Source organism: Drosophila albomicans, chromosome 2R, assembly GCF_009650485.2.
Source record: "Drosophila albomicans strain 15112-1751.03 chromosome 2R, ASM965048v2, whole genome shotgun sequence".
NCBI lineage: Eukaryota > Metazoa > Arthropoda > Insecta > Diptera > Drosophilidae > Drosophila > Drosophila albomicans.
In genome coordinates this window covers 4,511,160-4,539,024 of record NC_047631.2, presented here as the reverse complement: position 1 = coordinate 4,539,024, position 27,865 = coordinate 4,511,160, and the positions used below count along the sequence as shown (strand labels likewise).

Here is a 27,865-nt window from a genome sequence, read left to right as displayed (position 1 = left end):
CGATGGTTCGTAGCTAGAACGATAGTCGATAGGCGGCCAGTGTTTCTTAACTCATTTTTTCAAAATTAATAGTTTAATATCAAACATATTTTCCATACTCAAATTAAATAATAATGAAGTCGCCAAGTGTTGCGACTCAAACTGAAAAATCAGCACTGAGAACGCATGGTACCAAAAAAACGAATGTGTTGCAACGACCGGAACCAGCAAAAGTTAGTGTCGTCGAAAATCAAACTGTAGTTATAAAAAGCTGTGAATTTGAAGTATTTGGCATTGTTAAGGGTTAGTTGTGCAGCTTTTTAAAGTTAGCATCAATTTCAATTGATATTTAATTGCAGACGTATCATTTCGACATGTAAGCAATTTAAATTAATTTGATCATTTTCCGTGATCACTTCAATTTTTGTAGTATACCCTGCGACGAGCCCAAAAACTGGGAGTTCGCGGTTGGTGTATGAATTCAGAGAATGGCACTATTTTGGGGCTGATTCAGGGAAATCCACGTAGCTTTGAGGCGATGTAAGTTGTCCTAATATAAAAAATGGTTTAAAAATGTTTTATTTCAGGCGCCTTTGGTTGACGTATACCGGTAGTCCCACCAGTCGCATTGACAAATGTGTTTTTGGTCCAACAACCGAATTGGTGGAGTTTACTTTCGAGGAGTTTACAATACGAAGTGAGTACATAAACCATTAAAGCTGAATTGTTTTTATTCTTTTGTTTAGTGTAATTGTATCTTACTAATGGATGTTACAACGGATGTTTGGAATCAATCAATTTCCGTAAATTTTCCATCCCTCAATTGAAATAAATGCCAATCCTACCAACGACACTGCACAAAAATGTTTATAAATTGCACATCATTAATTGAATGTAGCCAAGCTAAATATATGTATGTTCACTGAGAAAATGGTATTTTTTTTTAAACAATATGGTATATTTGGAAATTGCACCTGCGGTCACGCTGTAAATCAAGTAAAACAAACGGCATTACGGTGGAAATCATTTCTCCCATTGTGACGAACTGTGTGACAAACAATAAAAACAACTTAAATAGTAATTCAACTAATTGGCCCAATACATATGCTCGCAGATTTTAAATGTTGTTTCTATCCCATGCGATAACCTTCGCACATTTGTGAGTTGGGACCGCACTTTTAACACACGCGCAAGACTTTCACTTTTTTTTGCAAAAGAGACGATAAAAAATTAAAGCAACAACAATTACCAAACGACCACATCGTCGTCGTTGCGAAGAAAGGAGAAGAGAGAGGAGCACAAAAGAAAGAAAATGAAAAGCCGATCAGCAGACAACTGAAAGACCACTCTGGAAAAGTTAAACATTTTGTTGATAGTAAATACTTGCATACATAAACAAAACGAGGTTGTGCTTCAAGAAAAGAAATGAAGCAGGCGATAACAACAATAACAAAACAACGAATGGCTGTGTGAGTGTGAGCGTGTATGCGTCTGGGGAGTGTGTGTGTGAGTGACTGTCCGTCTGTCTGTCGTCTCTGTGTGTGTTTGTAAAGGGACATAGAAGTTGTCCCTCTTTATGTGCGTGTGTGTGTGTACGTGGTAAACGAATTTGGGTCAATTTGGAATTTTAAGTGAAAACAAAAACTGCGTTCTGCAATTGTGAATTTCACGAGCACAATCGAGACAAACGATACAAAAATACAAAACAAAATGGACAACAACATAATCAGAACGCAAGCTACACAACAACAGCAACCACAACAAACTTCGCGCAGCTCGCCGCTAAGCGTTGTTAATCTTGGCGGCCCAAATGCCACAGGCTCCGCAGCTGGCGTTCTGTTGGCTGGCGAAACGACAACCACTGACACAATCAGTACCACGGGAAGCGGCAGCAGCAACAATAACAATAATAACAGCAGTAACAAGCGAACAAGCGGAAAGAACAACAGCGGCCATCAACGCAGCCATAGCATAACAAATGCAGCAGCCACATCGTTTGTCAATCTACTCGATGGCTTCACCTCACGTGTCTCCACGGCGGTCAGCGTTGCGAACAGCAGCAGCAGCGCCATGGAGCGAAGTCACAGCGCAGCCAGCACGCCGAGCTCAACGCATTCGGGAGTCGGATTGTCGGGAATTGGAGTTGGAGGAGTTGGCGGCATTGGTGCCGGTTCGATTGCTAGTCTTACGAGCATGGGCTCGCTGGGTACCACAGCTAATGCATTTTACTCCTCAATAGGCAGCGCTCTCAATTCCCTCACGTCGCCCATTACGGCCGCAGCTGCAGCGGCGACAGCGACCACCACTGAGGTAGTTGTGGCCGCCGCATCCGCAATTACCAATCATTTGAGTTCACCCACTAGTGGGACACCGCCGCATGGTTTGGGCGGTGGCAATGATTGCGAGGACTGTGACGATGGCGACGAGGAGGATGAGGATGATGCGGTCGATAATGATGGACACATTGCGGCACCGACGCCATCCAAAACGTGGGCGGAAAACAAATCTTTTGTGCAGGAAATTCGTAAGGATTTGTCGAATCTGTCGACGATGGTGCCAACGAATGTGCAATTCCGTCATCTGTCCGATGGCCGGGCCCGGTGTTATTTCCTTAGCACGCCGCCACATACGTGGGAGACAACGCTGATATATACCGATATCAATCTAATGCAGCAGGACGAGCAGCAATTGCTGTTGCAGCAGCTGGGAGGCGACATTGAGCAGTCCAACGTTGGCAGCCCACGAAGTGGCGGTGCATCGCCCACCATCAACATGCCCACGTTCCATTTCGGTGTACAGCCCAAGCCCATGTAAGCGTTGCTAGTCCTCGACTTTCAATTGATTAATCTAAATTTTCTCCCACACAGGCTGGATTGGCAACCCTTGCTGCAGCAGCCTATTCCCAGCAGTCACGTGGGCAGCGGCAGCTCTTGTCCCTATGCCAAGGAGTTTCAACTGCTGCTGGAGCGGAAGCGGCTGCCCACATGGGGCATCACATCGTACGAGCTGCACAAACCCAGCGGCAAGATAGTCTTTCCCTGTTTCAACGATCTATATCAGTGCCTGGACACGGGTTACAATGTGAGCGAGTTGCATAACTATTCAAACAAAACCAATTAAAATTTTAATCTATTTTTAATGTTTATAGTCTAGCCTGCTGTTTCCAACGCAGCTGCGCACGTGTCCCGAGTGGAGTGCACTGGATCCGCAAATCTGCCCACAGAACTCGGATCTGATTGCGTACATCAGTGACTGTGATATTTGGGTAACGCACACTCTCAGCGGCCATGAGAAGCGTCTGACATTCACGAGAAGCGGACGTCGCACCTACGCAGACGATGCTTTAAGCGCCGGTGTGCCATCATATGTGATGCAGGAGGAATTCAGTCGCTATCAGGGCTATTGGTGGCAACCGCATTCGGATGATGGCATCTATCGTATTGTTTACGAGGAGGTGGATGAAACCGACGTCTCTCTGTACACGTTCCCATCGTCGACAGCGGTGCCTGGCGAGGTGGACGAGTATCGTTTTCCTCGCAGCGGTACACCGAATGCCAAGTCCAAGCTGAAGCTTGTGCAGTTTGTGCTCAATGAGGCGCTGCAAATCAGTGAGATTAGCATCAAAGATTTACCATATTCACTGCTCGTAGTATTTCCATGGCTGGAGTACATTGTTCGTGTGGGCTGGACGCCAGATGCCAACTAGTAAGTATCTTTATAATGTAGCATTTCCTCTCTTATTCGACATGTTTTGCATTTCCAGTGTGTGGCTTCAGGGACTGGATCGTAAGCAACAACGGCTGGATGTCATACTGATACCACTGGACAACTTTTGTGAGTCCTACAGCAGTCAGGTGTCTACACCAACAGATTCAATTGGAGATCACAGTTGGCGGAGTCCATACAATCGAACAATAACGCCACTGCAAGTCATCTATACGGAGCAATCGGAGAGCTGGATTAATGTCCATGACATGCTATACTTCCTAGAGATTAGCGACATAAGTGCAACATATGTCTGGGCATCAGAAGAGACGGGCTTCAGGCATTTGTATCTGGTCACGTCTAGCCTGTTGCTTTCCCATGTTAATGGCTGCCAAACAGACGGAAGTGCTATGACTGCCCAGCAGGCGCAACCGAATTTTGTAGAACCTTCTGCGCTACAACCGAGAATAGTGAATAAAGTCGCACTGACAAGCGGTGAATGGGAGGTGTTGGCACGCAATTTGTGGGTCGATAAACCCAATCAGCTGGTATATTTTGTTGGATTGCGTGATACGCCGTTGGAGAAGCATCTGTACGTGGTTAGTTTGCAACGCCCGGAGCATATACGTCTGCTCACCGAACCTGGCTATTCATATCTAGTGGAATTTGATGATGTAAGAACTAGATTGATCAATGCAATTTCATCTATAGCAATTGCTAATTGTATCCGTAATTACAGCAATGTCAACTAATGCTGCTAGTCTATTGTAATATCCAACGATTGCCAAGCTGTAAGGTGATGCGTTTGGCGCAAACCTGCCAGAATGGTGGTGTCAATGGTATTCAGATTTCATTGGTTGGCTTTCTTCATGAGGGCGGCAAGCCGGAGCCGCAATATTGCCCACAAATCTTTCGACCTCAATTGCCATCGGGGGAAATTGTCTATGGCATGGTCTTTAAGCCACACAATTTTCAACTCGGTGTCAAATATCCAACGGTGCTCAATGTTTATGGTGGTCCCGAAGTGCAAACCGTCAACAATACCTTCAAGGTCTGTCGGCACTTAAGGCGTTAATCAATTTTTATTGAACATAATTTCAACTTCACAGGGTAAACATCAATTACGTATGCACATGCTGGCAGCTCAGGGCTATTGTGTAATTTGTATAGATTCCCGGGGCTCCAGACATCGAGGCATACGTTTTGAGAGTCATATACGAGGTCGCATGGGTCAGGTGGAGCTCACGGATCAAGTGGATGCTTTGCGCATTCTGTCTGATCAATTGGGTTACATTGACATGGATCGCGTTGCCATACATGGCTGGTCCTATGGTAAGCAACTTCTTTAATTATTTTTCTCGACACTTTAACTCTTGTCGATTTTTACAGGTGGATATTTGAGTCTGATGGGATTGGTACAGTATCCGGAAATATTTAAGGTAGCTATCGCTGGTGCACCAGTAACTAATTGGGAGTTTTACGATACTGGCTATACGGAACGATATATGGATCTGCCGCAGTTTAATGAAGCTGGTTACACGGCAGGCTCTGTGCTCAACTACGTGCATTCATTTCCCGAAGAGTAAGCATTTCTTCTTTAGGTAAATTACCTATTGAATTTTTAATTTAACAACTCGTTTGCAGGGATAATCGTCTGCTTCTCATCCATGGTCTAATCGATGAGAATGTCCACTTTTATCACACCTCACGACTGATCAGCGCATTAAACAAAGCCAATAAACCCTACTCGCTTCATCTCTTTCCCGAGGAGCGACATTCTTTGCGCAATTTGGAATCGAATAAGAACTACGAAACAAAGTTATTATCATTCTTGCAAAACTTATGAGATTCATAAATCGCGTTAATCCCGTTCTATATCAAATATCGTAACGTATTCGTTGTTTTTTTAAAAATCGTGAATCGGACATTAATCGGAAAACATATTTTACACTCTTTCCTGCAATATATTTCATTACAAAAATAAAAAAACAAAAATAAACAAAACAGTCGATGAACTAACACAAAAACAACAACAAACCTTTGCCCTGCCTCCGTTAAAATACTGCTCTACTCAGATATTCACTGTAATTAATTTATGAATCTATTACTATATTATTTTTTCATTACACATACTCTTAATTAATATTTAATTGTGTTATCTCTGCACAAGTGTATATTTTTTTAAACTAAGTCGTAAGATTTCTGAATGTTTTTATATATGCATATATTCATACCAAGACGCGTCTTATCCCTCACAAAGCCTAATTCTAAAATGTCATGCTTCTCGTGCTGGCCATCAATTAATTATATAGTTTCTACTTATATTATATGAACGATTGTATATCTCCTAATAATTGGTAAACACCATGCAATATATGTATATTTAAATGAGTTAAAAAATAATGAAACAAATAAAAACAAAACCGCAAAAAAATTAAATAAAAATAAACCTCTGGCTGAAGCAAGTACATGAAATTATGATTGAACTATTCATTTAATTTACTAAATTCCTCTTTTATGTATTGGATCACTTTTTATTCAATTCCTTCTCTCTTCTCTTTAATATCGGTAATGAAATTAATTTTGATTGGTATTATCACAATTCACCAATAAAATGACTATACATGTGTATTGTGTTCTGACTATCATCTTTATTATCAGTATTAAATTGGTCACATGAACTGTCACCTCATGATATTTTCTACGTCTTCCTTTATTTTACTTTGGAGTTAAATATTAGTCAGCTGACGTATAGCCTTAACCCCTTTGTATTATAACATAATTTGGTTTGGCATTCTAATTAAGTATTTTCCGTTTATCAACTATGTCTTTTTCAGAACAAAATCAGCATACATCAAGTGGAATTAAATTATAAATTTTAAGTTTTTTTTAATAATTTGCAAATTTCATTTTTATTTTGTGATCCCTTTTGTACAGATACTGAAAATAAATATTTTACAAAATGAATTTGAAATAATTATATATTTCGGCTATTAGAATTATCGTTGGTTGAGGTCCACATCAATATATATTTGTCGTTAATTACATTTAATTAGGGTCCAATTACTATAAGTGATTGAACGCTACTGATAAGGCGAAATAGGCATTGGCATATTCTCGTAGATTTGTATTTGTATAGACTATTTTAATAGAAACAAGTAAAAGCGATTAAAATACCTCATTACTTCGACTTTTTTGTCATTACGCAGATCAAGTTTGTTACAATTTTGGAGGTGATACGCCTTGCGACCAAAAATTGTGAAAAACCATTGTTAGTCTCTTTTTTTAATTTACGTTCTTATCGACATCATTTGTGAAATTTTTTTGTTCGTTGGAATCATTTAAATTTGATAATGAGGACAAAATAATAACTCCAAAAGCCCAAGCTATTATATGATATTAATTAAAATTTTATTTTTCGAAGGTGCCCTGGGAAGAAGTATCTTTTAATAAAGCGCTCCCAGTATCGCATTTTAATAAAAATTATCCAATTTTTAGTTGATTTTTTTCAATTGCTTGTGATATTCTTCTTCTTTCTGCCTGAGTTTTTTTATTTTTATACTACTAAACAGCTGTTCGCGTGATGCATTTTTGGTGTAAACTGCACTATTGAATCAGATGAGCTTGGTCTAAATAGAGTATTATAATTATTCAAATCTGTAAACCATTATTTGTCATCTATAAAAACCAAGTAGCATTAGTTTAAAATGTTGTATTTTATTAAAGTTAGTCAGTATATTTGAGTACTTCAGTAACGACAGCATAATAATTATAATTGAGTAAAACGATAAAACACTACAATAATTTTGACTGATTTTTTTTTGTTGTATTAATCTTATAGCCGACTTACAACAAAATTTCAATTTTAAAATTATAACGAATGTGCAAGGTTCTGCAAGGTTTGTTACTCAATTCTAAGAGTGATATTTTTATTTAAAAACTATAAATCATTATTCAATAAAAAAAAAAAACAAAAAAATCTAATATCCCATTTTTAATAATACTAGTTTACAACGAATTAAAAAAATATTTAATTTCTGTTAAAATACCTCCTTTTTTATTCTTCTGGTTGACATGAAGCAAATTATTTAAATTACTCACTCGTTACAATTTTTGAGATTATAACTTCAAATGAATTATATTCGATAATAATTCCGATATTTACATATCGATAGGTGCTGTAGCAGAGTTGCAAAAATTGGGATATCTACATATCGATTGGTGTTATACCAGAGTTGCAGCGAAAAACGAAAACCAAAAAGATGCTTGGACCGATGCCTGAGCATTATTAAACTTGTAACCTTCTTGCAGTAAACAACCAACTGAAAAAAGTAGTGTCCAAATAGTTTTTTTTGTACTGAAAAGGCGCGAAAATATATTAAACAAGCATTATAATGGAAACCATCAAGAAACGCGGAAGGCCCTCAACAGGCCCAAAAACTCCAAAAACCCCTTCAGGGAATGGACGCGGTCGGCCAAAGAAAATCGAAGACCCAACAAGCGCTAAGAAAGATAAGAAGACGCCAGTCAAAGTAGTACTTCCCACTCCGAAAAAAGCAACGCCTAAGCCCAAGAAAGTAGCGGGAACTCCTGTCAAGAAAGGTGAGAGTAGTTTCAGAGTACAGTACCGTGCAGTGGTACAGTTTCAATAAATTATTTAATTTGTATATTTAGCGTTGGAAAACGCTGAGGAGCCTGTGCGCCACCTTGGTCGTCCCTCGAAGAAGAAGCCATACACGTATGTGCCAACAGGACGCCCCCTGGGACGTCCGCCAAGTGGCAACCCTTCGACCAAGCTGAACATCATTCGCACTGGCCGCAAGCCCGGACGCCCAAAGGCAAAGCGTGGGCCATACGTGCCGACTGGACGTCCGCGTGGACGCCCAAAGGTAAATCAGCTGGTTGTTGACGACTCTGAGGAAGTGGACGAAGAACCTGGGACGCCAAAAAAACGCGGTCGCCAGCCACTCGCCGACAACATAAAGTCGCCGTCTCCCAGCAAGTTAATTAAGCTTTTTTAATATATAAACTCAAAATTCAACTACATTAAAGACTAGACGTTTAGCTTTTTTGAGCTATTAATTTTATTCAAAAAAATAAGTTTCATTAAAAAAGCACCTATCCAATAATATGTACCCTTGATTAGTGACAAACCTAAGTAAATAAACGAATGCAAAAAAAAACTGCAAGCACTTTTATTTAATAATTAATGATTATTTGGTCCTATGATCATTTTCAGCATCATGATGCTATTCTAAGCGTGAAGCGATCATGCATATCCATTAAAATGCAGCAAAGCGGGAATATCAGTACTAGTGAAACGGTACTGTACATATGTATGTAGAGTACAAAGACTGCAAATTACCAAATATAGTGTTGCTAAACTTCTTATTTAAATGGTGATGAAAAAGGAGAATTCTGATTTCGGATTCAATGATCTAAATGAATTATCCATCTAAAAAAAAATTAAATGAAAAAACAAATTCGAAGCCAATCAATACAAGAAATAAAATGTCAAGGCTTCCCTATTTTCTTATAAATCAAATGCGCAAAAAGTATTTGAGAAAAGATTTTATGACGCCTACCAAAAAATTAATCTATTGAATATACATACATACATATTTGTATACATACTATGTATTCAGGATGACTGAAATACATACATAGTAGGTATATACAGGATATGTACATACTTTTGAATGTATGCATGTACGAAACATTGATCCACCCTATATGTTCGTAAATATGTTCGTTCAAATTAACATTAAGAATGTTTGCCTTTTGTAATCAATAAATTGACTATGCAACTCACAAAAATCACATTGTGAAACATATGATATGATTTTCATATTTTTTAAAGGGATACATTCTTTAGGAACATATTTTTGCCATTCACAATTTAACGTGATACTTATATTTGCTTCTGTAGGAAGAGCAAAAAAATACATATGTACATAAATAAAATATTCCCGATTTTTATTTCTTAATCCTTAATGTTGTCAAACTTAAATTGGGATGAATTATAATTAAATTAATTTTATTCAAATGTTATCTGGAACATAAATATTTAAAAAATTTAAAATTGTTTTTGTATAACTTTTATGATTCTTATGGTAATTGAAAAACTGTATTTCTATATTTCTGCACAGTTGATATAATCTTAGATCCACTGTAAAACCCTGCAATGTAAAATGTTTACGTAGATACTGAATGTATATGAATGTACAGTACACACTTTTATTAATATGTATGTACATATGAATACATCCAGAGGGAGGCATCAAGCATTTAAAATCCCTCCAAATGTTTGAATGTATATATACATTTATAGTGTGCAATAAATATCCTTGTTACTGAAAGGCAACGCAAACTAAAATTTACCAAAAAATAAACATTTTAAAAATGGAGAAAATACTATTGTTACTTGGCAACCCTAGGCAGAGAAAAATGCAATCAAGCTATTATCCCGATAAATGTAAAAACATACATGATGTGCCGGCCGGCACCCGAATATGAAATCAATGCAGATTTTAATACCTTTTTTTATTTATTTTTTTTTGGTTGTTTACTTTTTAGAGTAGGACGAGAACAATTATCTGCAATAATAAGTAATGTATATAATAAGAATTGTATATATTAATTTAACATGAAAAGATTGTCTTCCATTTAATTTTTTTCTAGTTGGTAACAAACGAAAACTTGAATAATGCAAATTATCTATTTCCTGTAAAAATTAGAAAATATTTAAAAATATTTTGGTTATTTTGCTTTAATTGTAATAATGAAAACAAAAACGTCTCATTTAAACTTTAACGGGTTTTGCTTACCTTTTCGTAAATTATCGATATCGATAATACATTTTATGTGGCCTTTTATTCTGACAGCAACGTAAACTTCAATAAGTTAAACTTGTCTTAATTCGGACTACTAATGAAATCAATACAGTATTTACAATTATTCGTAAAGTGCAATAATAATAGTTGTACATTTTAGATTGGGGCAACTCATTGTACATCCGATAGCAAAACATTTTTGTGCCAGGGCTGCATAGAAGAAAGCGATAAAAACTTCATAAAAGAAGCCTATTTTCATTTATTCGGCGTTCTTCGCTTGATGCGCATTTGCCACTCACAAAAGGTAATAGAAATTAATCAAAAGAAAAAAATTTTCGAGCAATTGCTGTGTGTATGCTGTCATTTTGTGCATTAAAGACGAATTTGCCATTTTTCATTTTCTACCATTTTGTCTCGAATTTACTTTTGTACTTCTATGAAAAAAAAGATTGCGAAACTTTAAAACAAAAGGAACGAAAAGAAAAAGCCGTAACTTTTGTAAAATATACAAAATAAAATCAGAGATTTAAAGATTTGTGAATCAAGCATAAAATACAGAAATCAACAAAACACCAAAATGGAAGACATCGCAGTGGTTAAAAAACGAGGTCGTCCCGCAAAGGCGGGAAGCAAGCGCGAAGCTGCACCGGCAGCGGGAAGTCCCGGTCCAACAATACCCAAAAAGCGAGGACGTCCATCGAAGAAAAGCAAGGGACGCGGCCGACCTCCAAAGAATCCAGCTGGAGATGCGGCAACCAGCGATAATGAGGGCGGCGAAGCGGTGCAAGAGGTCAAGGTGAAGAGCACCGGTAAAGGTCGCGGGCGCCCACGCCAAGAACCCAAGCTGGATAAGAGCGAGAATGAGGAAGATGATGATGGCGATGCCGATGATACAGAAGATGAGCCGCAGGCTAAGCAGCAACAAAAGTCGCCCTCATCTGCCAAGCGGCGCAAACTGGGAAGACCACGCAAGCATCAACCGAGTGATGCAGAAGGTAATAACCAACCATATTTTATTTTATTTTTTTTCTTTTTATAAAAAAAATGTTTTATTTATTTTTTTTTACCCAAAGAGGACGATGAGGAAGAAGAGCGTCGTCCTGTGGGACGCCCTTCAACTGGCGCCGTTAACTTGAACATTGTCCGCACTGGACGCGGCACCGGACGTCCAAAGGGTGGCGCATCCTCAACTGCTGCTGGCTCGGATGGCGAAGTAGCATCCAAAAAACGGGGACGCCCATCGCTGAACTCGAAAGCCGCAACTCCGTATGTGCCATCGGGTCGTCCGCGTGGTCGTCCAAAAGCCAATAATAGTAATACTGGAGACGAGCAGCCGGAGGACGAAAGTGCCGAAGGCGATATGGACGGGGATGAGGATCAGCCGCCAGCTGTTGTGTCCACCCCAAAGAAACGCGGGCGTCCTTCGCTGACTGGTAATAATTCGCAATCGGGTGGCAAACCACGCGGTCGCCCCAAGGTAGACAAATCGCCCAGCTCTCAAGTGGATGCCGGTGAGCCAGATTCATCTAATGAACAGGAAAACGAGTCTTCATTAAAGAAGCTTGGACCTCGAGGACGCCCGAAGGCAGCAAAAAATGAAGATGCCAACGGCGGGGATGATGGCGCTGATGGCAACAGTGATGGCGATAATTTGTCGGATGTTCAAGTTAAAACAGCAACCAACAAAGATTCCAAGTTGGAGAAGAAGAAACGCGATGTATCAGAAAATGGCGACGACGATGATTCCGATGGCGAGGGCGATGCTCGTGATGGATCCGTTGAGTGTATCTCCGATGAACCAAATTGGGCCGGTGCTTAATTTTCTTTTATATATCTAACTCACACGTACACATCAGCAGCTGAATAATAATTCAGAAACAAATTTGTTCACCCATTCCCAATACTCAATATACGAAGAAGTCAATATTTTTGTAATCTTCATTTGATTTATTTCACAATCACTCCGTTACTATGTAACTCTACTTATAAGTAATTGTAAAACAAAAAAAATATTGAGAGGAATTATCAGTAACATTTCACTTCGGTTTAAATACGTTTACCATAAAAACAATATTTCCTAGTATATACACATATATCAATACAACTTAAACAGAAGTAATAAATGTGATGCGTACGCATTATCGGTCAATTTTGGTTGGTGTACTTTAATTTTTCTTGAATAGTTCTATACTTCGGTATTGAAACTCCGTATATCAGGTAAACAAATTTGAATTTAACTGCTTGTAAAAATGTTTTGATACATGTTAATGTTAATTTTTCATACACTGTTGCGAGCAGATTCAGAGCGGTAACAGTGCCAAAATGAGTACAACTTTAAATTTATTAAATAAAGAATATAGATTTGAAGATTTTAATTGAAACACTCTCAGTTGTTGATATCTAAATGTCGACATTTAAATTATATTTAATTAGTTTTCTTTTAAGAGTAAGCTTCGAAATACCAAAAATATGATAAGAGTTATCGCTTTAAATCGATATTCCTGCTAGTCGATTACTTGCCATTCTGTTATTGTAAATCGTTTGTAGGAACAGCGTGTTTGTAATACATACATATGTAAATTTTTCAAATAAGCTAAGGTGAATAATATTTTATGCTTACAAAAATCAAAAATATAAAAGTATTAACGATTTAAGTGCTTATGTACTAAGTGTTTCCAAATAATTCTCGTGTTAGTGGTGTGAGCAGCATTCAATTTTTTGCGTAAAATTGCAATGTAACAAATTAATGAGTAAAGAAACGCGTTCGAAATAAAAAAAGTATATAAATTGTGTGTGTATTATCCTTGCAATTAGTTGTAGAGCAATTTGATTGACAAAACAGTATGAAAGCAATTAAATTGTTAAAAAAAAGCCGCTAACAGAAACAAAACAATACACAGGCAAACAACAGCGGCCAAAGAATTCTATTTGTGGCTTGTGTGCGTGAGTGTATGCGCATGTGTGTTTGTGTTTGATGCATTAAATGAAATTTGTTGCGGCCCTCAACTTGCGGGCTCCAAAATCGATTGAGACAAATGTTTTTGTTGTTATGTGCAAAAACATACTTAATGAAACTATTAAAATGGCATGAGCATATCAAATTTAATTTGATTAAACCTAGAACTTTTATTCCCATTTCCCTCAAGTTATTCTATGTGTGAGTTCAACATTTTATTCACATAATTATATTATGTTGATTTATAGTAACTGTTTAATTTAGCACAATGTTAATTCATGAACTCTCCCGATAATGGACATTTATGAGAAGTGGCAATCCTGTTGAGTTCTCCTGGAATGTCTTCATTTATGAGATGCGACAATTCTGTCGGCGTTTAGCAGCAGCTGTTCTAGTGCTGCTGTTTTCGAGCTTCTTTTGTTTATATTAAGTGCATGTGTATGAGAGCGGGGTCGATGTATTTAATTTGATTTAAATATTTCTAGTTTAAATATATTTGTACATACAAATACATAGCATATTCATTGAATCTATACATATAAATAAAGATCAAGAATTAGTTAATAAAAGACATATATACGTTATTTTTGACGATTATTGCATGTGGAAAAGTTAGTGTTTAAATGCATCTTTGTTAATATTTTCATTTCGATAACTCTCAACTGTCGCCAATTTTTCTGTTAAATGCCAATAACATTTTTGTTATTCTAGATGTTTGTCTAATGAACATTTGCGCAACTGGGCACACTGTTTAGCGGCACATGCTCTCTCACTTGCATCACTTGCTCTCTCTGTTTTTTTCGCTCTGAGCGCAGTCTCCTGATGGTTTTTTGTGTTTTCGACGCTGGCGCTGTGTCTTTGCATTCGCATTCGCTTTATTATCGTTCTCGCGACGACGACGACGAAGAATTCTTAGCCGTATTCTTCTTCATCCTGTGTAAATAATTGTAATTTAAATAATTTAAATTAAACACACAAATCCACGCAAAACTAATAACATAAAAAATTGAGAGCATTTCGCGCGTGATTATCAAGTCATTAAGTGCATGTGTAAGTGCCAAAATAAATAATATATGTAATTATTTTGTATTCTATACATATTAAATTTTTCATACTGAGACACATTTTTCTGCTGCTGCCTTTGCTTTGCCTCCGACTGCATGCCTCTTTTTACATTGTCATCGTCGTTTCCTTTTTGTTGCGACTGCGGCGGCGGCTGCAAAAATGTTGTTATATGTATGTACATATGTATATATTTAATGTGTGTGTGTGTAAGTAAATCCAGACGAGAAGCGGCCAGACGAACACTGCTGCCTTCTTTTTTTTATAAACATATATGTATAAATAGTCGCGAAAAAATAAGTTTTGCAAGCGTAAAAGGTAAAAATCAATTAAACGACCCCTTAAATGTGTGATTTTGCTACTAGTTTAGTTAGGGAAAATTTTTCGTGCGGACCTGCTAAATGTATTTTTCCGATTGGCTCGCAAAATGCCCAGATCAATCTTGTATGTGTGTGTGTTTGTGTGTGAGTGCGTGCGTATGCGTGTTTGTATGTAATGTACTATGTCGTCGTCCGTTTGTCCATTATCCGCCTTTGCCTTATATCTTTTTCTTCCTTGTCAGCGGCAGCCATTTGCTTCTTCTTTACATTTGCACGGCAGTGTTTAATTTGTTTCTTCTTTTTTCGCTCATTTCGCTCTCTTGCTTTGCTGCCTGCCTGCTTGCTCTCCTCCTTCTCTTTCTTGCGTGAATTTGTATACAAGAATTTTCCCAATAAGAGTGCCGATGTCACCGTCGCTGCCGCTAGCGACGCCGACGCGCAAATAAACAAACTAAACATCATTGGCTGCCAAGAGTTATTTTAATTATGCAATTTCATACTTAACGAAATTATTGATATATAATTTTTTTTTAAATGTACACATACATACATATGTACATATTCATTGCTGCGCTTGCCACACCCCCTTTTGAATTTGCAGTGCGCATCGTTCGCGTTGTTCGTTTGGCTCCTTTTTATACTGTTTATTCTCGTGATTTTGTTTTTCATGTCTCTTTTTTGGCGTTTATCTTTATTTTTGTTTTTATATGTTGATTGTGTGTGTACGTGCGTGCTTGTTTTTTTGTATGTATATATATGTTGTATTTGTGTAAGGCCCCCTCTAGGCGTTGCGGTTTCGCACGCTGCACTTGTCTCATTTGCTTTGTGGGTGGTTGGGTGGTCAGCGAAGAGGGGAATTGGGTACTAGGTTTATGCAAACCATTGATGGGTTTGCTTACTTGCCGCGCGCATATAAACAATCTAGAAAAACACGATAGCTTACATATTTTGTAACTTAACCTCAAAACTTGTGGCCGCTGCCGGCTGCTTGTTTTTGCTCTGTGCATATATACATACGTATATATGTACGTACATACATACATATTCAATTACTATTTGTGTATGTGTTCTTGTATATATCAACGTATATCTATTTATTTTTAATGTTAATTTACATGTATTTTGCTCAGACCGACCCCCCACTCTGTTCCCTTATCTATCTGCGGTCGTTTTCCTTTCGTTTTTTCGCGCATGATTCAGCGTCGTCTGCCGTTCTGCTCTTCTTCTTCGTCTTATTGCACGTTTTCTGCTTTGTTATTGTTTTCGCAATGAGAAGAGCTGGGCATTGCAGACCGGAGCATTTATTTTCTATTTTACTCACATACAGATTTTAAGATTATGGTGTATATGTGAATCTTTTGTATATATGTTCTTCAGCTGGTTATCTGTCTGTCCCTGGCCCCGTCCCTGCCGCTCGTGTTAGGTTGGTCTGACTACCATGACCAGCTCAAAGTTGGCACAGTGGTGAAAGTATTATTGAAAATTTAATATTTACATCTTCGCGATTTTTTTTTTTATCGAAAATAGTATACATTTGAATCCTAGGAGTTCTTTCAATAAAAATAACTTTTATTAATTTTGGTTTTCCTTTCTTTCTCTTTACAGTTTGTGTATATTTTCATCATTAAAACGTCGTGTAAATTAATATCATCCTAATTATAATTCAATACAACTGCAAATCTATAATAAAATGAAATCTCAACAAATTTCGATTGATCTGTAAAAAAATATTGTTCAACTGATTCTCATTGGTAATTATTGAATGCATGTAAAAAAATTTATTTGTTTGGTTTGACTGTGTAAAGTATTATTCATAATTTGTGTTAAATAGTGTAAATTTATGTATAAAAAACAAAGCCAAACAAAACGAAACATGCAAATCATTTTTTTGAGTGGATGAAAATAATCAAAGAGAATTAATCTCTTGAATCGCTGTAAAGTAATACTTAATATTAAGGAAGTGCAAAGTGTGGTTTCTATGCATGTGAAAATAACAACGCAACTCACATTCAATTACAACAAATGAAAAGTTGTGAATAAAACCAATAAATCAAGTGAAAACAAAACCGATTTAATTTGATCATCACCACTGTGCAGTCGACGTGTTTATAATTTTAAACTGTAATTGTAACGTAACCGCGACGTAAGCAGCAACGTAAACATCAACGTAGCCCGCGTCAGTTACTTTTAAACTGTTCTCGTCCGTGTCGAGTTTTGTTTATTTTTTTTGTGTCCGCGCCATTCCGAAATACATTTTTGCAATACGCACCAATTAATCAGCTTGAGTAGCACAAAGCCGCCAAAATTGAGCTGTTAAGCGCGCCCACGATTTCGATATCGACGGTAGCGCCACCAACGTCGCCATCGCCGCAGCTTCATCTGCAGCAACAACAGCAGCAGCATCCTCAGGCTTCGTATCCTCAGCAACATTTCGGACCACCGCCGCTGCCGCCACCGCACTCACCATACTTTCAACATTTGCAACAACAGCAGCAGCAACAACAACAACAGCAACAACAGTTACAACACATGAAGTTTCTGGGTGGTAATGATGATCGCAATGGACGCGGCGGCGTCGGCGTTGGTAGCGACGCCATTGTTGTAGGCGGCGGGACTCGTTCTGGCAACAATGTTGTCGCCTCTTCGCAGGATGTGGATGCAGCAAGTGCTGCGGCAGCCGCTGCTGCTGTCGGCTACGTTTTCCAGCAGCGTCCATCACCAGGCGTTAGTGGTGTTGGTGTCGGTCCTGTTGGCTCAACGCTCCATGATGCCGCTGCCGCTGAGTACGCAGCACACTTCGCCCAAAAGCAGCAGCAAACGCGTTGGGCTTGCGCCGACGAGCACGGCATGGATGTAAGTAACATTTTAGTATGTGTTTTTAAACAATAATCTGTATATGCATAAGGGAGAAATGATAGGAAAGAAACTATAATATATGGCCTTAGTTTTCAAAATACTGTGTCGAAACACAGTTTATAATTATGAAATTTCGAAAAATCATTGAGAATGTTAAAATAATGTTAATGTTAGATTCTTGGGTAAGCACAGGTTTTTGTGAAAAAATTAGTCCATTATGAGGCTAATTTTAATTTGAAATTTATGTAGGAATTTTCAGACACTCTTTATCACAAGATTAAAAGGATTAACTGCATTAAATACCACAATAAACGAAAATTTAGAAGCTTCAACATTTTGAGAGTGTATTAGATAATAACTTGCTTAGTCAAAGAAAGGATATTAGATACTGATCACATATATGATCTTTCATCATGCAAATGCATTCAAATATCAGTCTAAACGCGGTGATGTACAAAACAAATTATGATGATATAATAATGATGATAATAGGCGTCGTAAACCAAATCTTAAATAAAAAAAAAAGAACAAAAAAATGAATAGCCATTATTCAAAATGATCTTATCGTAGATTTTACATTTTGCTCGACAATATCCAGGAGAAATTGAAACTAAGTTTTTATAATATAATTTGCGGATCATGAAATACTCGTGATGAGATATTCAAACTTGTCATTCATTTATAATAAGTTTTTGAAAATCGTTTAATTACTCAATTTGACGATCTATTTACTTAGACTACTCTCCAAATTCTAGGTTTTGATATAGATTAATCGCCTTAATTGATAATGTCTATTAGAGTTAATTTGTATGAATGCTGTAATAGTCTCGATTTTACTGATTTATGTCAGTTTTTCAACATAATTTGAAGAAATCAGTCAAGTCGTATTTGCTTGTGTTTATATTTGGTTAGATTATTCTCTTTTGTCAGTAAACAAACGCGCATTTTAATATTGGATTTTGAAATAGATGCTGAATAAATGCCGATTATTTAATCAGCTGTGTTTACCCAATAAGCCACAAGTCATTTTTAAAAGTTAGGAAAAGTTTTGGCTAACATAGTTATTACAAAGTTATACATCACAAGTTGGGTATTTATAACATAAAGGGGTACTAGAAATTAGTAACTTCAAGAGATGGAAGAAGATTAAGTAGATTTAACTAAAACTTAAAAAAAAAAAAAAGGTCGCACAATATTGTTCAGAAATCAACAAGTTATGACTTCTGTTCCGTTGTTGTTCGTTTCATTGACATCATTTTATTACGAATAGAAAATGGTATATTTATTTAAAATGTTCAATTATATCTGATGCACATGAAAATTTAGATAAAATATGCTGCAGATTCTAAATAAGTAATTAGTTAAGAATTACTAACGAACTTAAAATAATTATCAATTATTTTGTAGATTAGATTAGTGTTCCAAATTCACTTAAATACTTATAAACGTTTCAAATCTTTACATTTTTTTAAAACCGTCTCAATGATATGGGTTGTAATATATATCAGCCATTACATCCGAGACGATATAAGTAGACAAGTCCGTCTCTTAATCTGTTTGTTTGTCCGTATAAACACAATAAATCTTCATAAGAGTTATACACAAATAGATGTTCTTATAATTGATTTTTAATAATTTGATTACTATCGGAATTTATTGAAAAAACATACGTTTATGTAAGCTTATCAGACTGAACAGAAGATTAAATGTTAAATTTGTGGGTTCTGTTAAGTAATAACATCACTGTAGAATTAAAGCAACAAAAAAGCGAATTTTCTTTTTCTTAAAAGACAGTTTAACTAAAAACAAAAAACGCCCGTGAAATACCTTTTTTAGTGGGAGGACCGTCACATGTAATGTAATGACATATAAAAACTTTCAACGCGTTTTACTCGAAACACGGTTTCTGTCCGACATTTCCTAGATATACTTATTTAGATCAAGATTTTGCTTGTCCAGAGGTTCACATTTACACCACTTGTGCCGAGTGCTACGGAAACACGGGTTACAGTTGTGTTACCCCTTAATAACAGTTTAAAATTACATTTATAATATTTAAAAACATTATCATTAACATTAACATTAAATCATGTTCGCTTGCAATATAATCCTAAAAAGTGAAAACTAAATCACAGGTCATCGATGTATTGAAACATTGATTTTAGCGAAACCCAAAATATTATTTTAATGCAAGGAATGAGGCAATTATAAAGTTCGACAATTGTTGTTTATCATAATAAATATATTCAATTAATAGTGAATTTGTATTGTTTTCTGCACTTCTTGTGCAAAGGATTATTAGAAGACGAATATACTATATATAAATTTTCTAGCTAATACATAAGTAGTTTTAACCTTTAAACACGTCAGAGAAAGACCAATACCACTAGAAAAGTTGCTCTGTTTTTAGCATTTATAATTTTTGTATATTTTTATACCCGCTACCCATAGGGTAGAAGGGTATTATAACTTTGTGCCGGCAGGAAAAGTATGTAGCATGTAGAAGGCATCTCCGACCCTATAAAGTATATATATTCTTGATCAACATCAATAACCGAGACAATCTAGCCATATCTGTCTGTCCATCTGTGTGTCTGTCCGTATGACACACTGGATCTCAGAGACTATAAGAGATAGAGCTATATTATTTTTTCGACAGCTTTTGTCATGTTTGCACGCAGATCAAGTTTGTTTCAAAATTTTGCCATAACAAACCTAATTTAATTTAAGCGTAATTTTAATTTTGGTATATACAATAATAACTATAGTAGTTATAATACCTGAAAATTTGGTTGCGATCAGATAAAAATTGTGGAAGTTATTAAAGAAATACTTTTGTATGGGCAAAAACGCCTACTAGCGTTGGCTGACAATCTGGTATATTGTGCCGTCTATGGTATTTTTTGAATGATACTCTATATCGATATACCAAATACACAATTTGACATATTTTTAGTATTTTTGTAGTATTTTCGGTATATTTTGAAAATAATACCGGAATATTTTGCTTTTATTCAAAATGGGTAACGGGTATCTCACAGTCGAGCACACTCGCTTTCTAACTTGTGTTTTAGTTGTATACATTTGAATTAAATGAATGTATTGTATGAGTATCTATAAAAACATATTATTACATTTGGCGCCTGTTCAATGTCCAAGCCAAAGTTAGAGGGTTAACCAAAGGCAAAGAAAAGTTGTATTATTTTAGTCATATTATGAGACAGATGATTATTGAAATTAACGATCTGAAGAAATAAACAAGAATTAACAATGAGCATGTATTTTCTATTTGATTGTCTCTTCAGAATCCGGATAAATGGAAATATAATCCGCCAATGAATCCAGCAAACGCTGCACCCGGCGCACCACCCGGTAATGGCAGCAATGGTGGACCCGGTGCAATTGGCACCATAGGCATGGGTGCTGGAAACGGTCTCGGCGGCATGGGAAATGTTGGAGCAAGCGGCGGCACCAATGGAGGGCTGCATCATCCATCGATGGCAGCTGCTGCTGCCAATATGGCTGCTATGCAGCAGGCGGCCGCTGTGGCCAAGCATAATCACATGATGTCGCAGGCAGCCGCTGCCGTTGCTGCCCAGCAGCATCCTCAGCAACAGAATAACCAGGGACCGCCTCAACATCTCATGGGCGGTGGCAGTGGGTTGGGAAATGGGAATGGCCTTGGCGGGCTGAGCCAGCCGCATCCCAGTCAACAGCAGCAACAGCAACAACAACAACAGCAGCAACAGCAACATCCAAGTCAGCAGCAAGCACAGCAGCAACAGCAACAAGGTCAGGGCCAGACACATCCCGGCCAGCATCAATACAACTCGAACCTGCTTAGCCATGTCATGAACAACCAAGTGGCTGCCGCTGTTGCCGCTGGTGCTGCTTTGGGCCACATGCCGCCGTATGCACAGTCTCCGGCGACTAACAGTATGTACGATCATCATGCGGGTGCACTGCATCCAGGAATGAATGGAGGCATGCCAAAGCCACCACCACCATTAGGACCACCCGGTGGACCACAGGACTTCGTCTACATGGGTGGACAACCGCATGCCGCAGCTGCTGCTGCTGCAGCCGCTGCGATGGGAGCAGCTCTAATGCCGCCACAGAATCAATATATGAACAACTCGGCAGCAGCAGCTGCTGCTGCCAACCGGAATGCAGCGGTGAGTAGTTTAATCTATATTGAAATATGGATATGGGTTGTATTTGTGTCTTCGAAAGCTGGTGGTAGTTCATACCAGCAGATAGATAAGCTTTTTACCACTTTTCGGGCTAATCAATTAACATATCTGTCGCTGTTGTGCTTATCGTCTATGATTGATGATGATAAAATAGGCAATTGTGGTTCATTTATGAATAGCTATATGAGGATAGCACATTCCTCTGGATTTGCTGAAATTTGTGTTTTAATCTTGTAATGATGCATGTTGTTATCTTAAATTATGGCAAGCAAAGCAAAGTCCATCAGCATCAAGAAATTGTTTAATAGCTTAATTTGTAATTTACATATAGGTATTTTTCAGTATACTTGCAATTGCTAATACAATGTTGTCCGAAGTTGGTTAAATAAAACATCCATTTATAAGCAGTCTATACAAAAAATAACTTCTATAACAATAACAAAACAATAACATAAACATAGTTGGAAAGTCAATTTAATTATCATTCCTAAAATACTCCCGATAACTCTTCTTTCTGTCGAGCTTAAGGGGTAACACGAAAACAAAATCAATTTTTTTTTGGTTAGAAAACCGTTTTATAATCAATAAAAATCAAATTGGGCGGAAGAACATTTTTTTTTACCTTCATTTTGAATTTAGTCACATGTAATGTAATCAAATATCAAAACTTAGCATGCAGCATAGCTCCGTTAACGTTCAGTACGCTCGCGCTTGTTGAAGGGAAAGGTTGTATGCGGACGATTTTTTCTCTAAATTTTAACCCTTGTGCAAGGCAAAAATGTCAGATTGCAATTATATTATATATTTATATATAAGGTTGGCCAAAAAGTCTTGCGGTATTTTTATTGAATTTTCAATTGTTCATAAAATTGGTTATAATAATGCGATTTAAGTCAAATATGCGCCGTTTTGTTCGATGACGAGTTCCCAACGAGATGCCAACTTCATATTGCCCCTCTTATAGAAGCTCGCTTTTCTATTGGCAAAAAACTCGGAGAGCCAATTTTCACAGGACTCTCTTGTGACCAATTTCCGACTACCAAGCTCGTTCGCCATGGACAGAAATAGGTGGTAATCACTTGGTGCGAGATCCGGACTATACGGTGGATGCAAAAGAACCTCCCATCCGAGCTCCCGGAGCTTCTGGCGCGTCACCAAAGATGTGTGTGGCCTGGCGTTGTCCTGATGGAAGACAATTCGGCCTCTGTTGATCAAAGATGGACTCTTCTGCATGAGTGCTGCGTTCAAGCGGTCCAGTACAGGTCCAAATTGAGCGTTTGGCCATAGGGGAGCAGCTCATAGTGGATGATTCCCTGCTAATTCCACCAAACACACAGAAGAACCTTCCTGGCCGTCAATCCAGGCTTGGCCACCGTCTGGGCAGCTTCACCGCTTTTCGACCACAACCGTTTGCGCTTCACGTTGTCGTAAGTGATCCAATTTTCATCGCCAGTCACCATCCGCTTCAAAGACGGGTCGATTTTGTTGCGATTGAGAAGCGATTCGCATGCATCCATACGGTCAAAAATGTTTTTTTGCGTCAAGTCGTGTGGCACCCACACTTCGAGCTTTTTTTTGAATCCAAGCTTCTTCAAATGGTTTAAAACGGTTTGATGACTCATGCCCAGCTCTTGGCCGATGCTACGGCGCTACTATGCCGATCTCTTTCGATCAATTTAGCGATTTTATCGCAATTTTCGACGCCAGGCCTTCCGGACCGTGGCGCATCTTCGACCATCTCTGCACCAGAACGAAAACGTTGAAACCATCGTTGTGCGGTGGAAATGGAAACTGTATTGGGTCCATAAACTGCACAAATTTTATTGGCAGCATGAGTTGCATTTTTGCCTTTATCGTAGTAGAACTGTAAAATATGCCATATTTTCTCTTTATTTTTCTCCATGTTTGTGACGCTATAATTCACGAACGAATCAAAACAAAAAAATATAAATCAAACACGTGTTAGGGCGTGAAAAGAGCTTTCCAAAAAGGTATAGCATGAACCGATGCGACGAATAGAACTAGAACTACGCGCTTGCAAAGACACCTATCGGAAATACCGCAAGACTTTTTGGCCAACCTTATATATGAACTTTATGATAGAATTAAAAACCTGAATAAAAAATGTAGTAATCAAAAACAAGGATTACTGTCAACTTCCAAACTATAAAAAATTAAATTATAAAAACATTTCAACTCTTTTTAATATAATGGAACAATTAAACCCTATGCACCATTTAAGGGTTAATCAAAAAGCACGACTGTCGATCCTTTGCACTCACTAGGCGGAGTCGTCTCACTCGCACTTATTTTTTTTTTTTTTTTTTTTTTTTTTTTTATTTGGACGTTGACGTACTAACGGCAGTACCATCAAGTGGCCCAGCGATACCATGCACGGGCTTGTTGACGCGCAGACAAAATAAAAAAAAATTGTGAACAGCATGCATTACACGAAAACCGCGAATAAATATTAAAAGACGCTGGACAGCTAATTAAATTAGATTAAAAATATGTTAGAATATAGAATGTATAATAAGATAAATAACATTTAAATACTCGATAAATAAGCTAATAATTAGGTTTTAAGCAAAGGAATAGATTTACTAGAGCAAACTACGTTATTGAGATTATTATAGTTCGCACACAGAATACGGAAGGGATTATGGCAAGCAAAGTTAGTAGATCTACGTGAAATGAAAAGAGGAAGAAAATTCCTAGTGATCCTGACAGGAACTGCAAAACTAATTTGACTTAACAGCTCCAAAGAGTCTATTTCACCATTAATTAGTCTCTGTATAAAAACAGCACCTTGCATAGTTCTGCGGTCAGAAAGAGAAGGAAGGTTTAGTAATAAAAGTCTACTGCGATACGGTGGTAATCTAATATTAGGATTCCAATTTAAACTACGAAGAGCAAATAATAAGAATTGTTTCTGCACCGATTCAATCCTATCTTGATAAACCCTATATTGGGGATTCCAGACAAGAGATCCGTACTCAAGGATAGGACGAACCAGTGAGACGTACAAAGTCGGGATCATTGAACTCTTTCGACCAGCGTTTTATGAATCCCAGAACACCCATGGCCCTATTTACAGCAGACAGAATATGTTTATCGAATTTTAGTTTTGCATCAAGCAAAACCCCTAAGTCATTCACACCTTCAATTCGCTCAAGAGGAGTATCATATAACATATAGTTATTTAACTGGGAAGAACCCCTACAAAAGGTCATAAACTTACACTTATTGCAGTTGAGATGTAACATATTTACTCTGCACCAAGATTCTAGACGATTAAGGTCACATTGTAACAGTGAGCTCGCAAGACTATCATTAAATGTCAGGCAAAGCTTAACGTCATCGGCGTACATAAGTACACGGGAATGCTCAATAACAGAAGGAAGATCATTTATGAACAAAGTGAACAATAGAGGACCCAAATGACTACCCTGGGGCACACCAGAAGTGACTTGGACACATTTAGATACAAAACCATTACAATAAACATTCTGAATTCTGTTGGAAAGGTATGAGGATATCCACTCAATTAGGCTATGAGGAAACCCTAAAACATTGAGCTTATACAGTAAGAGGTGATGATTAACAGAGTCAAAAGCCTTACTAAAATCGGTGTAAATGACATCCGTTTGCATTTTATTCTCGAATCCTTTAATTACAATAGAAGAGAACTCCAATAAGTTAGTAGAAGTGGATCTAGACTTCACAAACCCATGTTGGTAAGGTGAAATTATAGATTTACACAGATGTTGCAGTTGAGAAGTTATAATTTTTTGAAATGCTTTCGGAATCGCAGACAATTTAGATACACCGCGATAATTTTGAACTTTAGATTTGCTTCCTTTTTTTAGGATAGGTATAATGAATGATTTTTCCAAATTTTAGGAAAAGAACATGAGTTAACGGATAATTAAAACAATTTAAAAAGCGGTTTACAGATACTACCAGCACAATACCTTAGCACACAACTAGGTACTCCATCCGGGCCTGCTGAAAAAACAGGTTTTATAGCCAATAGTTCCGTTAAAATAGAGCTTTCAGTAATTAAAGGACCAAAAATACAATTAGATGAATTTAACTGATAAGGATAAGAAAAGGAATTTTGAGAACTTGGGACAGAATATGTCGTTTGGAAAAAGTCCGCGAATAAATCGGCAACATCATGACCATTAGATACTGTCATATTCTCCAATGACATAAATGCTGGTGAAGACGCGGATCTACGCTTCGAGTTCACGAAGTAACGAAGTATAGTTAACGGACAAACTTTTGCCGACGAGACTACCTTGTTGTATTGTATATACTAAAATTATACCAAATGGTATATTTGTTATATCGATATAGTACCACATTTAAAATATACCATAGACCAGATTGTCGGCCAAAGCCGAAATTAGAAATCATAAATACTATAGTTATTTTTGTATACACCAAGCTGTAGCTTTAAAATTACGCTTGTTATTCGAAGTTTTTTGATTTGCGGGGGCGGAAGTGGGCGTGGCAAAAATTTAAAACAAACATGATCTGCGTGTTATAAATAACCTATGGGTAGCGGCTATGAAAAGTGCTTCCAAATAAAATATGGGTTACAGTGGTGCCTTAAAGCCTTAAAGCTGAAATTTAGATAATCAAATTAGCAGCACATTGAGTTTATACATTTTAATTTAAAAGTTTATCGCCAGTAAGTTTGCTGAGTTCATTAAAGATTGTTGTTCTTCAAGTTGTAGGTTTGGTTAATCAATATTATGGTGTTGTTATTCGTTTGTTAGCTTTTATGGTCCGTTGTACAACACTCCGAGTATCCTACCCTCAAAATAGTGAAGTTGTAAATGGCAAAGCATTTTTCTCTCTTGTTTTCGCTTTTGCCCTCTCAAGTTTTTTCCTTTAAATCTTTCATATTTTTCCATCCACAAATTGATGTGTGAAATTATATTTTAGTGTGTGTGGCGAATGAAATTTTTTATATCTTTCGATTTTATTATTGTCTTTGGGCATTTCAAAGCTTGTAAATTGCAGGAGCATAGTAACCATCGTATAACCTTAATGGATAAAACTTGTTTTAGATGTTGTTTATAGCTAGTAATAAACAAATGAAGTCTAAGCAAATGCTTAAAGTTGTTATATTCTGTCCCCATTGATAAATAGAATCTTATAGTTTTGAAGGCAGAAGAAAATCAGTTTGGAATATACCCTATAATTTTGTTTTATAAATTTCGGTAAACATATATTTTCAATTGAACTTTAAAGTATATTAGTTATGAAGTGTCTTACATTTTGAAAGTAAAAATATTTTTCCAAGAATTCTTTTTTTTCTATTCAATTGTATATGCGCAACTTTAGAGGTTATATAAATATAATATTTGGTTATTCTACTGAGAGATAATTTCTTGCATTAACGTTATTTTGCCTCTCGCTATTGTATAGAATTCTTCATATTGCAGTCTTTAGTTCTCTGTTCCGCTAAAAATTGCATTCCGGTTACAATTTTCTACCTTATAAGCTTACATTGTACATGGTACACATACAAAAAGCACAGAGAACGAGAAAAAGAGAAGCCAAGTCTGCGGAGGTATTTATACTTTGTACGTAGAAACAACTCGCAGTTATAAATAAAAAGAATTTAATACTCGACTTGGACTTAATGAGCTCTTGCGCCAGCTCAACTCGCTTTTCTTTACTTCGTCTTCTTCTTGATGTTGGCAGTCTGTTGTATTTGTTCTTTTTCTCTTGCTATGCTTCTTCTGTTGATGTTATGACACAAATGTTAATGGAAAAAACAATTTTAACTAGAGAATTTCACTCCCTGAAGTTTCTGCTTTACATTTGGCATGCGACGTTAAGCGACTTTTCCTTCCGAAAGAGGCAAAACAAAGAATTAGTTGGTAACTGGTCAGTTGGCCAGGTGCGATTTCAGACTTACAGAACCACAGGTGAAATACATTG

General features: G+C 37.1%; 5 protein-coding genes across 10 annotated transcripts in view; all 5 read left to right on the top strand.

Annotated features, from left to right (window-relative positions):
• Positions 1-10: 10 nt before the first annotated feature.
• On the top strand, positions 11-910 carry LOC117574589 (acylphosphatase-2). 3 transcript variants are annotated; one of them, XM_034258472.2, is made up of 5 exons: positions 22-282; positions 339-355; positions 410-519; positions 567-676; positions 726-910. In XM_034258472.2, the coding sequence occupies exons 1-5, from the start codon at positions 114-116 to the stop codon at positions 728-730; spliced, it is 411 nt and encodes a 136-aa protein (XP_034114363.1). In that variant the 5' UTR covers positions 22-113; the 3' UTR covers positions 731-910. The 3 variants fall into 3 exon arrangements, with proteins under 3 accessions (XP_034114364.1, XP_051863345.1, XP_034114363.1); XM_052007385.1 differs by lacking the exon at positions 339-355 and having other exon boundaries at positions 15-212; XM_034258473.2 differs by lacking the exons at positions 410-519; positions 726-910 and having other exon boundaries at positions 11-282; positions 567-649.
• Positions 911-982: 72 nt separating this feature from the next.
• Positions 983-6,159, top strand: LOC117574664 (dipeptidyl peptidase 9). 2 transcript variants are annotated; one of them, XM_052007382.1, is made up of 9 exons: positions 983-2,149; positions 2,219-2,789; positions 2,847-3,060; positions 3,128-3,684; positions 3,743-4,358; positions 4,424-4,735; positions 4,794-5,016; positions 5,074-5,266; positions 5,329-6,159. In XM_052007382.1, exons 1-9 carry the CDS (start codon positions 1,690-1,692, stop codon positions 5,528-5,530), a joined length of 3,348 nt encoding a protein of 1,115 aa, XP_051863342.1. In that variant the 5' UTR covers positions 983-1,689; the 3' UTR covers positions 5,531-6,159. The 2 variants fall into 2 exon arrangements, with proteins under 2 accessions (XP_051863342.1, XP_034114460.1); XM_034258569.2 differs by having other exon boundaries at positions 983-2,789.
• Positions 6,160-7,458: 1,299 nt separating this feature from the next.
• LOC117575891 (chromosomal protein D1-like) lies at positions 7,459-8,867 on the top strand. The gene is made up of 3 exons (XM_034260332.2): positions 7,459-7,583; positions 7,860-8,286; positions 8,359-8,867. Exons 2-3 carry the CDS (start codon positions 8,079-8,081, stop codon positions 8,703-8,705), a joined length of 555 nt encoding a protein of 184 aa, XP_034116223.1. The 5' UTR covers positions 7,459-7,583; positions 7,860-8,078; the 3' UTR covers positions 8,706-8,867.
• A 1,806-nt stretch (positions 8,868-10,673) lies between these two features.
• LOC117575303 (chromosomal protein D1) lies at positions 10,674-12,666 on the top strand. 2 transcript variants are annotated; one of them, XM_034259456.2, is made up of 3 exons: positions 10,674-10,821; positions 10,966-11,512; positions 11,591-12,666. In XM_034259456.2, exons 2-3 carry the CDS (start codon positions 11,095-11,097, stop codon positions 12,334-12,336), a joined length of 1,164 nt encoding a protein of 387 aa, XP_034115347.2. In that variant the 5' UTR covers positions 10,674-10,821; positions 10,966-11,094; the 3' UTR covers positions 12,337-12,666. The 2 variants fall into 2 exon arrangements, with proteins under 2 accessions (XP_034115347.2, XP_034115346.2); XM_034259455.2 differs by lacking the exon at positions 10,674-10,821 and having other exon boundaries at positions 10,909-11,512.
• A 1,733-nt stretch (positions 12,667-14,399) lies between these two features.
• LOC117573877 (maternal protein pumilio) overlaps positions 14,400-27,865 on the top strand; it is a 197,444-nt gene continuing 183,978 nt past the window's right edge. For both annotated transcript variants that reach the window (XM_034257354.2, XM_052007918.1), the window contains exons 1-3: positions 14,400-14,523; positions 16,461-17,708; positions 21,017-21,886. In XM_034257354.2, coding sequence (XP_034113245.2) covers positions 17,385-17,708; positions 21,017-21,886 — 1,194 coding nt within the window. In that variant the 5' untranslated portion in view covers positions 14,400-14,523; positions 16,461-17,384. The remainder of the gene's footprint in view (positions 14,524-16,460; positions 17,709-21,016; positions 21,887-27,865) is intronic.